This window comes from Diplotaxodon limnothrissa, linkage group LG12, assembly GCF_057381915.1.
Source record: "Diplotaxodon limnothrissa isolate DT_005_m linkage group LG12, D_limnothrissa_male_GT1.1, whole genome shotgun sequence".
In the NCBI taxonomy this organism is placed as follows: Eukaryota; Metazoa; Chordata; class Actinopteri; order Cichliformes; family Cichlidae; genus Diplotaxodon; species Diplotaxodon limnothrissa.
The window spans coordinates 3,430,912-3,444,453 of NC_140607.1; the positions used below are offsets into that span (position 1 = coordinate 3,430,912).

The 13,542-nt window shown below is 42.6% G+C and overlaps 1 protein-coding gene across 1 annotated transcript in view; it reads right to left on the bottom strand.

Moving 5' to 3' along the window:
- Window positions 1-13,542, bottom strand: part of zdhhc8b (zDHHC palmitoyltransferase 8b) — a 66,670-nt gene that overhangs the window by 12,181 nt on the left and 40,947 nt on the right. The window contains exons 2-3 of the mRNA XM_085367033.1: window positions 3,794-3,915; window positions 181-338 (exon numbers count right to left, since the gene is read on the bottom strand). Of these exons, the coding sequence (XP_085223159.1) occupies window positions 181-338; window positions 3,794-3,915 (280 nt within the window). The remainder of the gene's footprint in view (window positions 1-180; window positions 339-3,793; window positions 3,916-13,542) is intronic.

Sequence of the window (13,542 nt, forward strand, 5' to 3'; positions counted from 1 at the left end):
AGAAAAAAATCTGCATTATTTTTCATATCAAATATGCCTGAACATGCCAACTGGACAGATTCTTGATAAAATACTTATATGTTACTCTGACCTTGATGCATATTTAGATTTCATATGCAGTGAACCCACACACACACACTCTCTCTGTTTGCACTCATGCTTCTGTATTCACACACACACCTCCACACAGTTGTCACAGACGCTGCAGTGCGAGCAGCGAGGCGGCCTGTAGAAGTGACAGGTGGCGCACCACTTCATCCGGACCTGAATGCCCTTGATCTCCACGTTCTTGTAGAGCGGTGCCCGGAAATCATCCTCCTTATCCTCGTCCTCGTCCGCTGTGGGTGAGAAGAAGACATTGCAAACAAACCCAGAAAGAGACACGTGGTTGTGCTTTATGATTCCATTTGACAGGGACACGAGGGAAGCGCCTCAAACGAAGCCCACCCTGCTGTTAGATGTCTGCAGAGAGCAAACCCGTGACCTATTCGGTGTGCTTTGAGCTGATCAACTGTGTGACTTGTGTAGAGCAAGAGACTGCCTGGCTTTATTCGCACAAGTTTATACATTCTTAAAATGGATTTGTTTTTATGGGAGTTAGACCTCAAACCCTGGCAGAATTATCGGTTTGCTTTATCTGACATAAAAAGATAATTAAACCCGTACTTTGCAAACTGCAGTATGAGCTTTCCCAGTGTCCGACTCTGCTGTTGGATGAACTGCAACTGTTAGCCACAAGCAGAAATGCAAAGCCATACGCAAAGTATTCCTTATTGTCTCTGCAGAGAGAAAAACGGAACAACTCCTGCAGCTGAGAGCTTTTTTGTTTTGTTTTTACTGTGGAGCTGTACCAAAGCAACATGCCTTTCATCTGATCAAAGGAGCACATTTGATCGATTTGCATGAAACTCCAACTTCAGAAAATAATTTCACAGTACAGCAATAACTGACCCGGGTAGGTGAGTACACGCATGCAGAAGGAAACCAAGCAAGATAGCAGCAAAGGTAGAGCACAGAAATAAACAGTTCCATAGCGGGAGATTGCTCTGCTATTATGGCTCTCAAGTCGATTCAAATAGATTTTGAAGCCAAGCCGCCTGCCAAACCAGCAAACACAAACAGCAGTTAGGCTCGCATCTCCTCTGACAGATTCTTTCCTCCAAATGCTCCATCCGAGCTTGTTCGGTAACAAAGCATTGGCCTGTTTCGTACAATCTACACCGCCTTTGTCAAACTCAATTCTATTTTTGCATGAAACTCAGGAAACAAATGAAGTATGACCTAAAATATACAGTTTGTTTTTATTTTTAGCACTAAAGACTAAGGTACCTACATCCAGTCGCATCCACAGCGACCGGCCATCAGCCACAATATTAAAGTCACTGACAGATGAAGTGGATGGTACCTATCATCTCAGTCTTCTGTTAGGAAACATTGGGTTCTAGCATTGACCCACTTAAGCATTGCTGTAGACTAAATACAAACTCCTCTCCTTAATATAACAACGCACCCCAGTGGCAGCCACCTTCCCCTGACACTCCGAAACATTTTAGGATTGTTCTCGAGAAATGCAACAAAGAGCAGAAGGTGATTTCCCACATCCCTGTCCTATTGAGCATCCTCGAAAGCCTGATCCACAGATGCCACGACCCTCAACCCACATGGTCCAAAACATCCACTGGCAATGCTGAGTACCAGCCACACACAGCAGAACCCCCTAAAATTCTGTGTCTGGGCTTCAATATGTATGAACTGTTTAAGGAGTTTTATTATTTGCAGCTGATTGTGTGTGTATGTACTTACAGTGTGATTCTTTATCATTGTTTTATGTTAACTGCGTGATGTTCAGATACATTTCATTAGCTCTGAATGCTTGTTCTTGAAAGACTGCCAGTGTGAAGGCCACGTAGAACATCATTCATGTTCTAGGTTGTAATGCTCAATTTGTTCTTGAATTGTGAGTCACTTTTTTTCCCAGCGCATCGTCACCGTCAGCATATGTTTTTGTCAGATGTTCATCCTTCACAAACGGGTGAACTGTGCATATTTACAGGACATGAAGCTGGCAAATTAAACACAGTGAAGGAGAAACATTTTACTATTGTGGTCAGTGATGATTGGCTGTTAGTGGGCATGAAATTATCTTTGCTCTTTGAGTGAAAAAACGAACACTTGAAACACATGCCATTTCCTATGGTGACATAGAGGTAGCCTACATGGACAAAAATGTTGGGTCACACCTCTTAATCTCTGAATTCAGGTGTTTTCATTGCAAAGTAGAAGTGTTAAAGAACCACAGCAACTCAGCCAAGAAGTGACAGAACATATAAAGTTGCAGAGCGGGCTCAAAGAGTGCTGAGGCTTATAATCCAGAAAAGTCTCAGCACTCTGTTGTCGCAATTACTGCAGACTTCCAAACTTCCTCCGGCATCAACAACAACACAAAAACTGTGCATCGAGGTGTTGTGTTTCCATGGCCAACCAGCTCCTGTAGGTGTAAAACATAGGTGGCCTAGTACTTCAATTCAATTCAATAAAATTGCATTCAATCCATGTAACACCAAATTACAATAATAGTCGCGTCAAAGAGAAAGCCCCAAGAGTCAAGCGACACCCTATGAGCAAGTACTTGGTGACAGTGGGAAGGAAAACTCCCTTTAAACAGGAACAAACTACAACATTAGCATTTTTATTGAAGTTTCAGTTTCTTTCTAATTGTCTTCAGAAAAATGAACTTAATAACTGCACAGCCTCATTAGCCCCAGTCATCTTTTTTGTGCATCACCTCAATTAGTGGCTTCCTCAAAAAAAGGGGGAAATTGCAAGTGCTGTCCATGACCTCAATCTGCACTTTACTTTTACAGTCTTGATGACACATATATTATAATTTGGCTGACAAATATAACATCAAGTGCCTAGAAAAACTCATCTGCCACCAGTCTATAAAACACAAGACAGCTGCTATAGAATCAGAATCAGAATCAGAATACTTTATTCATCCCGAGGGAAATTAGGGGTTACAGCAGGCAGCACGCTAATGGCGCATGCGCACTCACAAAGGAACCTTCTGACCAACTTTACACAAACATCACATTGGACATGTCAGAAGGTAGGCTGATAGGAAAAAACAACGAAAATACACTACATGAGGTAAGAGGAGGAGAAAAAAAACTCCACTCAGACTGAGCTCCTGGTGGGAGAAGGCTACAGTCATGGCCTGGGGAGGCGGCTAACTGGCACTATACACAACCTACTAATCATTTCCCCTTTATGAGCAGAAAAGACTCTCTAAAGCAAGGTCCTTATCATCAAGAAGCAAATTAAACATGTCCAGGGATGGGTGAATTATCAGTACCCACTATGGCTGAGACTCAGGAGTCTGCCTGCATCAGGAGCAGAGGTCAGTGCAGCTTGTTTGACAGGCTGAACAGCTGAAAGATACTTAATACACCGTGCAATATGAAGGCTCGTATAACCTCCAGCAGTGACCTGCATGTGAAGCTGGTAGACTGTAAGAGGCAGATAATAGGGTAATGAAACGCTGTAGGGTGGTTCTCTGATAAATGTGGTGCTATAAAAAAAAAAGAAAAGAAATAAAGAGCACCTTCTAAATGGGGACTCAGCAGAGTTTACCCATTACTTACATGTAGCACTTACATTTATGTGCACATGCTTTATGACAGACACTAATGTTTTAGATGGCAGATAAATACTGTAATAAGATTTTGCTTAGAAAGTTTACAGTTCAGACTGTGATCAAAACATTTTCAAAGCTCCTCGCGTCGGTACAAACCTCTGGGGTAAACGCCAGGGTCCATGAAGGTTGCCATACTGAAGTTGGCCAAGACGAAGAGGAAGACCAGTCCATTGTAGAGAGGCACAGCGGGCGAGATCACTTTAGTCAACCAGGGGCACCTAGAGACACACATCAAGACAAAGACAATCAGGATCCTTCCTGTGTGTTGAGCAGCACATCGTAACAAACATTTAAACAGCGCTGCATTTTCATCAACCGTGCGTTTCCCCTTCTTGTCTTTACCATAACCGCGTAAAAAGTGACAGCAAAGGTAAAAGTGTTACAAGAAAACAGACTTTCCCATGAATGAGCCTCTATTGAGTAACGATGCAGGGCAGTGTCTAACAAAATGTCTATTTAACACGAGTACATAAAAGCCCGATGAGGAGGATTTGAGGTCTTTGAACTCAATTTGTATCTTTCTGTTTGGAAGTAATTCTTCACTGGAAAAGAACTATTGTTGATTTCTTACTATGCGGCTCCACTCAGTGCACCACTTTACACTTACATAAGTTGGGCTGTAGTGAGTCACTAAAGTCCAAGTACAGCTTTTTCCTGCATCAGCTTTTTGTGCCCAAACAATCAAAGCTGACAAAAACCCAAACTGGTTGAAATCTTCTAAAATCTTTGAAACTCCTGCCTTTAATAGTAGCTACTGTTCAATTAAAATAATTGAGTTTTTGGCACAACAGCTGATGTCTTACTCATCCACAATGAACTTTAAACTTGATGTAGTCTGCACTGGGATCTGCTAGCCAATAAATGCATCAGCTAGAAATACTCCAGCCTCAACACTCACACCCAAAAGCCATCACTAGCGTGGCTAAAAATATTCTCACCAAACCTCGATGAGCAACATTTTGCATCAAACCGACCTTCCCCACCGCCTGCAAATTATAGCTCAATAAGGGCTGTGACAGTGTGGAGACACCTGAGTAAGACTCACAGCTCTGCTCAGTCACCTGCACTTAAATGTCAAGACACTGTTTGCTTCCTACGGTGTCACGATTCAAGCCGACTGCCTCTCTGGAGGTGAAACGCCATCGGAATGGAGATGTGTGAACACCTACAGCTGGACATACCACAGAGACCCTGCAGGTCAGAAACTCACAGAGGATTCATGAATTAATGAAATATCTCACAGGGTTGGGGTGTGGGGCTGGGGGTTCAAAGAGAGACTCTCACTCTAAGTGATGACTAATACACTCACGGCCGGCTGGCACACAACTCAGATACAAACACTTGAATCTCCAAACATGCCTCCCCAGCTCATTGTGACGTCAAAAGCTCCTTCCTGTACTCGTGCCCCGAGATCAGCTTCAATCCATTTATCTCCTTTCCTGCTCTGCCAGTCTGCTGTTGCTTTGCTGAATTATTCAGAGCCATGGCTCTACAAAAGACCGAGAACAGAGAAGCGCTAACAGGGACGAGATGGCCTTTCACACATGCAGTCCTCTTCAGCTTTGTTAGACCTAGTATTGGGTTGATCCGCCCTCACTGTTGCATCATATCACTGCTAACTCTAGTCTATAACTAGATGACTAGTTGAAGTTTTCAAAATGGCCACAAAAATATTCATAATATATTACATCCTAAAAGAGCTGCCACCTAAGTTAACTTTATCCATGTAAAATCGGAAACAGGTGGAGCGATTTATTGCGACATGGAAATACAGGATATAAGGCAAAGTCTTACAAGGGACAGATTTTTGTTCCTGCTTATTCTCTGAAAACACACATTGCACATATCTTCCTTTACAAGACAATAACATCAAAGTACATCTCAGCAGAACTGGCATTCACTCAGCACACTGCAGTGAGTGCTATGCTGTGTCAACAAGTGCTTAAAAAAATTGATCAAAGAAGAGAAACGGGACGCAGCCCCACAGTCTCCCGAAATCCCAATTTACTTGCCTGTCAAGGGATCATGTATTTTTGTGCAGTGTGTGATACAGTGGAGTCAGATAGGAGGTGGGGGGTGGTGGGGTGGAGTGCAGCTGACAGCAACCATTTTGGGAACCTGGGAGCTGACAGCGTGGGAGGAAAATGTGACTGAAAGAAAGTCTAATTAAGCACACAGACATTGGTTAATTGTGTAGGAGGAACAAATAACAACAGAGTGCTTATCAGCCCTGCGTGGTAAGCAGTGTTCACGCTAAGTGTCGCCATGACACTTCAACTGAGGCAAATAAATACAGAAATAAAAATGTCCACAAAAAATAGCTTGGATAATTTGTTAAGCTGAAAGGGCTTTTTCTGCCAAAAGGGCAGTAAAGTAATGAGTTTGCTTCCATCGAGGCCTAAAGTCCAAAAAGTCCAGGAATCTTTTTGATGATTAAAACTACTGCAAACAGGAGCTGGAGAGCGTCCAGGCCGATCGGCATCTAAAACAGCAGCTTGCATGCGGCCGAATACCTCACAGACACTGAGGTGCAGAGTCAACGTCTATACCAGGGAGTAGAAATTAAAATCATATTTCGTCTCGTGACTGAGATGAGGATGAAAAGGGAGATAAAAGCACAGGATTGGGAAGAAATAGCCCACAGCTCGCTCCCATGCTGGCAGAGCAGCTTGCGGTCTCCTCACTAACCTTAGCCAGATCAATGAGCGCTTTCACAGCAAACATCTTCTAAATCACTTCTACTACTACCACTACAGGTCCCATCCATGCATGCCTACTTAAATGTAAATCCACCCGTCATTCCTCGGGTTACACATGTGATTTTCCTGCTGAACAGCAAAGGAAGAAAGTCTGTAGGAGGCAGACTGCGAGCTAAGAGCGCACCTTCCCCTCTGCCGTCATACATTTGCATTGTTAAAGTGCAAATGAGCTCTTTAAACATGACTCACATGTTTGGTGAACGATTATGCAAACGGCCTTGGGGTGGTCAGAACTACTTGGTGATTTAATGGATCCATACTGAGACGTGAGCAAAAACAATTAGAAGTGTAGAGCTGTTGTTTTCTAAACCAGAAATAATTACACGACACGAATTACAGCGCAGCGCCACGCCGCTGCATTAGCTGTCAAAACTCATCCTCGCTGTTGTCTGGATTCACATACACTGTAATTCAATCCAGCTGAATTCAGTGTAGTATAGTTAACAGTTTAACAGGAAAAAACGAGGAATATTTGGAGCATTTTCCAGACTTCAAAATCCCGATTTTATCATTGTGAAATCACTGGACAAAAATCACATGTATGCAAAGCTCAGCGACAACTGCTGAGTTGTTCATTTTATCTATATTTGCATTAAAAAGAGAGAAAAAAGGAGAAAGAATGAGAGCTGTGCAGCTCATCTGCATGTGCTGCTGCTGCCCTCTGAACAGAGCAGAGGCCCCCATGTCTGCCGACTCTACCACGTTTAGGCTGCATCATTACTTGATATGTGCTTTTGACAAAATTATGTCACTATGGGATCTGCAAACAACAGGACAGCTTGAGAGTTCGTGGAGCTGGATTTGCTCACAGAGGGAGAAAGTAAAGACGCAAACGTTGGGATGGTTTTATGGAAGAAAGTCGTGAAACCCAAAATGAAACTATTTTAATAGATACACATCATTTGACAATAACAACAGAGTATCTGATATCTATTGGTGGGAAACAGCAATGGTGATGATAACTCAGCAGTCTTTAAAAGAAAAAAAGTAAAAGGGGAGAAAAACAAATCGTGTCTTAAGAAAACCACAGGCTTGAGTCTGTTGATTCAACACAAGCTCAGTGAAACACTTTTAGAGGTAAACCCCTAAAATCCAGAAAACCTCAGAGGGGAGGAAAAGCCACTGCAGTCTTTGTCAAGTAATTATGTGTTTGATGAGGAATTTGATGATTTTTAAGATGGCTCAACTGGTCCATTAGTCACAGCTGAAGCTTGAAACAGTGCTGTGACAATCAATCACCTACCATGACAAGCATCTATATGGTCTCCACTACATATCCTAAGGCTATTTGACTACTCGGATCTATCTGTCCCTCATTTTCCTTCTTTTGGATCACAGCAGAAAAAAAAAAAACAGCCTTCCCTTTGAAGTTGCTGTAATCTGCTCTTTTAGTAGCACTGGGAGAAATGGAGGGCAGAGTCTGAACAACCATCAAAGAGAAAGCTGACTGAATCCAGAGAGCTTTGGGGACTGATACTGAGAGGTGGCACTTTTCTTTGTCCAACATGGACATTTTTAAGACGCGGTCGTCTGTGTGAATGTGAATAAGACGGATTAATATGCAGAGTACGTCTGTGATTCATTCACAGTAATGCTCGATGAACTATACGTGTAAAACCTGACAGAAACGGACTTTTGATATTTCAGGCTGTCAAAATGTTATAAGTGATAGATGTTCACTACATGAACAATAAAATACTTTCCTGTCACCTTTTATCTGGATCTCAGAGCCATCATGAACAGTGAGTCCTCGCTGGAATTACACCCATAACGGTAGAAGACGCTGCTGGGCCAAAAGGAACACTTACAGTAATGTATTCAGCTCCTGCTGAGAACACCAACCCATTGATTAGTTCATTAAGTCTCAACCCAGTGGGACACACGAGGGAGGGTGTTCTTGTACTGACTGCCTACTGAGACCCAGTGATCCGAAATCCATTGTAAGGCTGGTATCATTTCACCCCCTAGGAAGGAAATTTTCATTAGGACTTAAAAAGAAAGAGAGGCAGTGTGAGAGAACTGTAGTCATGAAGGAAATTAGTGTGAGAGCTTGATCTCAGTTGTTACATACATGCCATCTACAATCATCTCCCAGGACCTCAGTTCCCACAGTCCATCACAGAATCCCACCTGCCAAACCAGTGCCGGTTCCTTCCTCCTCTGCAGTTTCTGTCAGACTAATTTTACTCCTCATAGGTTTCGTGAACAGCACCATAAGTCGCTTCTAACTCCCTTAGGAGCTGCCAGTCACCAACACAAACACATCCCTGAAGCTTTGTATTCACACACAGCGGCAGCGAGCCTGTTGTCAGTGGAAACAGAGGTGTGTTCACTGCAGATGTTAAGCAGAACGGTTTGAGAACTCACAGACCGAGCGGGTATCGTAAATTAAACTTCCTCTAACCCCAAGTTATTCCTTCCTTGCCTACAAACTGCAGAGCAGCCCGGCTGGCGCTCAGCCTCGCATTCAGAGTATGTAGTTAAATTAGGTCTAGTCATTGCTTTTAGCGTGACATGTCAGAAAAATTGTGAGTAGTGACCACTGCAAGCTTGCAGAGGCCAAAGTGAAATCTTTGCATTGCTTTTTTGTCTGACCAGTTGGTCTCCATTCAGAATTAACAACCGATCTTTTTGTACAAGGGGAAAAAAACATAACCGGATGTATAAATATGATTTTTAAACTGTCCTCCCTCCGTGTGTTTGTGAGCTGGAGGCTTACTGCTCCTTGATTGGCTTCCCCACAAACTCTGTAAGCAGATCTGAGTCTTAACCGAGACTTAAAGTGAGCACAGTCAAACAACAAACATGTGGTCTTCAATAGCGGACTTTAAAAAATTCAATTTAAAAAATAGCCGTCTGTGTTTGATTTTATTTATGCTCATAAGGCATATAGAGTTTAGCAAATTAATACCAATACTAAAGACTAAAAAACCCACTTCACTTGTGTTTGCTTCTCTGGAGCCTCGTGGAAAGGTCGCCTTCGCTCTGAGCCTAGAGAGCAGAGGTGGAAACCGAGCAGCCGCGGGGTACACTGTTTGCCATCTGCATGCTCGGAGCCCAGCGTGCATTTTCATGGCTGCACAAAGGCTTCGTTTGAAATCAAGTTAAATGCTTTTCACCCCTCATGCTGCCCTTTTACATTTGCATATTCACAAATCCCATTTTGATTGTTTACAGAAAGACGACAGCAGGAAGGCTGCCCAGCGCAGAAAAGCACAGTATCCAAACCAGCTTACTACAGTAAATGACATCACGTTATAAATACGCATACTGTGCAGTGACACTATTACAAGCGTCGCCTGACTCCACACGTATAAGGCTCATGCTAAAGCGCATGGTTTCATTTCAAATTTATATTAAAAGAGCAGTGTGATTCAGTATTTATGGCTAAATGCTTACACTCGTGTTTCAGTGAAACATGACTTTATAAGAATAAAACAACCAAACATTTGAAAGTCATCCCCGGTACAGTTTCCAGTTAATGTGTGGAAGCATTTTGTAGGGGCAGATGGAGATGAATGACATTTGGTGATAAATGAAAATATTTTCATATGGAAGAGGAGAAAAGAGACAGTGTGTGTGTGTGTTTGCCTCATCTTCACTCTTCTGCCCACTCACTGTCTTTGTATTAAGAAAAAAAACCATTACAATACTTTGTCAATCTCCCCGTTAATTTCCCCAATAACGATTTTACAAGTACTCATCTTTCCCACAGGAAAATAACAAGTCAACAACATGTGCGCTCATAATCCCATAAATCAAACGGGAGTCACTTTTCCTGATGAAAAACTGTTGGCAATGACATGTGTACCAAACTGGCATAACAAACACACTCATGTGCATGCACTGGATTGTGTGGGCTGTCCAAGTGATGACACATGGGTGGCTATTTTGTCGTTATTGGGATTTTTCTTTTCTTTTCTTTTAGGCACCCCTTGGGAAACTGGAAACCAGTACAGTGCGATGGGTCTTTTGTTATAAATGAGGCTTATGGGGCCAAAGAAACAGAGGCTTAACAAGAGAAGTGCTGTAACTATGGGTTATTTAGAGAGTAGCAAAGTGTATGCATGTATGAGTGGCTGGATACTGCTAACATAGACACGCCATTGGTCTGCTCACTCAGTTGCCAGGCTGATATGTACGGAGGGAAAGCAATGTCTCAAGAAGTTTGCTTGCCCTGTGTTACATTCCCAGCCACTCTTATTCCAAGTCTCAAACATGGCAGCCTGCAAGTGTGGCCAAGAGTTTCAAGAGTTATGACGCAAAGAGGCGACAGACAGAGTCGTTCAGACTGGTTTGTGGCCTATTTTCAGATAATTAAGTGCTGGACCATTAGTGTTGCACAGTCGATACAACGGGAAGGATGAGTTGCATCCATCTTTTACAGCCAATGACATGAGAACCACAGGAATTTATTGTATTTATCTGACATTCAGTTTATTTATAATGTTGATAATTCAATTCAGTTTAATTTTATATATACATAGAACCAAATCACAACAAAAGTCACTTCAAGGTGCCTTATGTTACAATAATGGAGAGAAAACCCCAACAATGAGCAAGCACATGGCAACAGTGGGAAGGAAAAACATCATTTTAACAGGAAGAAACCTCCAGCAGAACCAGGCTCAGGGAGGGCCGGCTATCTAGCGCGACCGTTTGAGTGTGAGGGGAGGGGCCAGGACATAAGACACACTGTGGAAGCGAGCCAGAGATTAACTGATGATTAAATGCAAATTCGGGTATAAACACACAGTGAGTGAAAAAAGGTGATGAAGAAACCTCAGTGCATCACGGAAAGCCTCCAGAAACCCAGGCCTATTGCAGTGTAACTAAGGAATGATTCAGGGTCACCTGATCCAGCCCTAACTATAAGCTTTATCAAAACGGACACTTTTAAGCCCAATCTTAAAAGTAGAGAGGGTGTTTGTCTGCTAAATCCAAACTGGGACCTGGTTTCACAGAAGTGGGGCCCAAAAGCGCCGCTGTCGTTGGATTTATTACCTCAGTCATAACTTTGCAATGTTATGTAATAATATCTCGTATTGTAATGATTTCAAGTCTTTTCACTCGAGGATTATGTTCTTTTTTGTTGTTGTAAAACTGTTGTAAGATACTAGTGCTATCAGTGAGGAAAAAGATGCAATTGAAAGCTCAGGAAAAGCAAGTGAGGGCCTTTGTTGAATTTGACCACTGAGGAGAGTTTGATGTTTAGCAATTTTAAATGAACCAAATAAGGAAACTCAATACATCCTGCGTTTTATCAAACATTTTTCGCTGACAGAGGCCAGTCAGTGCTCTTTGGCAAATGCAAATTTATTCGTAGCCAAAGCAGAGGGCAGCAATGCCAAATCCCTTTCAGCACACGGCTGACTCGACAGTTCTAAGAAGAAGCGAGGAGGAGATAAGAAGATCTTAGCTGAAACCTGAGGAGGTACTCCAGAAATACAGCAGCATCTACAGAGACACACATGCAGATAAACAGAGAGCAACACAAACAAACAGGCACAATGCAAAAGTCAGATAAAGCCCGAGCCTTGTCCAAGTTTTAGGAAGCAAGACGAGGTCTTAATGCACAATGTGCCCTCTCCTCCTCTCTCTAACCGCACCCTCCATGGCTCTCTTATCACTGTTATGGCTATTTATCTCTGTGCGCCATCTGCAATGTGCTCCATCCACACCACCGAGGTCAGTGCAATTCTCCTTTCCTTTCCCTTCCTGCAGGAAGTTGAGGCTAAGTTAGGGCTGGACACACACACACACACACACACACACACACACACACACACACACACACACACACACACACACACACACACACACACACACACACACTTCTTAGCCAGCCGGAGATATCGTGTGGAGGTGCTGGAGAGTTTCATGAGGAAAACAGGACACATTAAAAACACAAATACACTGTAACACATGGCTCGAACTAGAACACACAAACAGTAACATCAGCATGATGCAAGTCCTGCCATGTTGTTTGGGCTGAAGCCCTAAACAAACACCTGGCTATATTATATTATATTATATTATATTTTATATATAGATATATATATATATATATATATATATATATAAATATATTCACTTCCAGGAAATAGCCATTCCAAACCGCTGATGCATCTGGTATCTTGCCACAGCAAATTCTGCTGTATTTGAAATCCACCTTTTGTGGCTGATAGCTTGTCTGCCCCTGCAGAGCCCATCAACCTAATGAACTGTTCATCAATCACTTTAACACACACACACACACACACACACACACACACACACACACACACACACACACACACACACACACACACACACACACACACACACACACACACACACACACACACACACACACGAACTGGCACGGAGGTTGGCAGAGATGAATGGGACTGGTAATAAAACAAGAGGGGATGTTCACACACACATCCTCCCTCACAACCGAGGGTTCGAGTTAATGTGGTTAAGTTTTGAGGGAATTAGCTCAAAGAAACCTGTGCACACACACCAGCTTCCAGAAGCTGCTCAGAGTGATAAAATGCTCCTGTGGGGAAAAGGTCTAACACTGAACATTTCTTTGTTTCAGGTATAGTCCTCCTTGCAGCCGTGTTTCTTGCATCCAGTAGCTTATTTTTGGTGGGCAGTGTTAGTCAAACAGCAAAAAGTGAGCCCAATGCAATAGGCAGCTATAGCTGAGAGCTGTCTGCTAGCCTTCACCTCAATCTGCATCTACCAACAGTATTTAGAAATTTGGTGTTTTTTCGAGCATTTTCAGTAGAAATATGTGGTATAATAGTGCCGTACTGTATGGTAAAAACTATCCTGAATAATTTTCTTCTATTATTTTGCTAGTATGTTAAATAGCACTACTAAACAGATATCTGTTTCTGGTACAGTTTACAGATGCAGCATCCTATCAAAGAGTGTCTCACCCTGGTGTCCAGATATGCCAACTTCTAGGTAAAAACTCTAACATAATAGTGGCCAAAACACTGACGTTTCAAAATGCAGCACCCAGAAACCAATAGGGGTTGTCACAGTGCATATATCCATTTTAGCCACCATAAGCTACACTTGACCAGCAAAAAG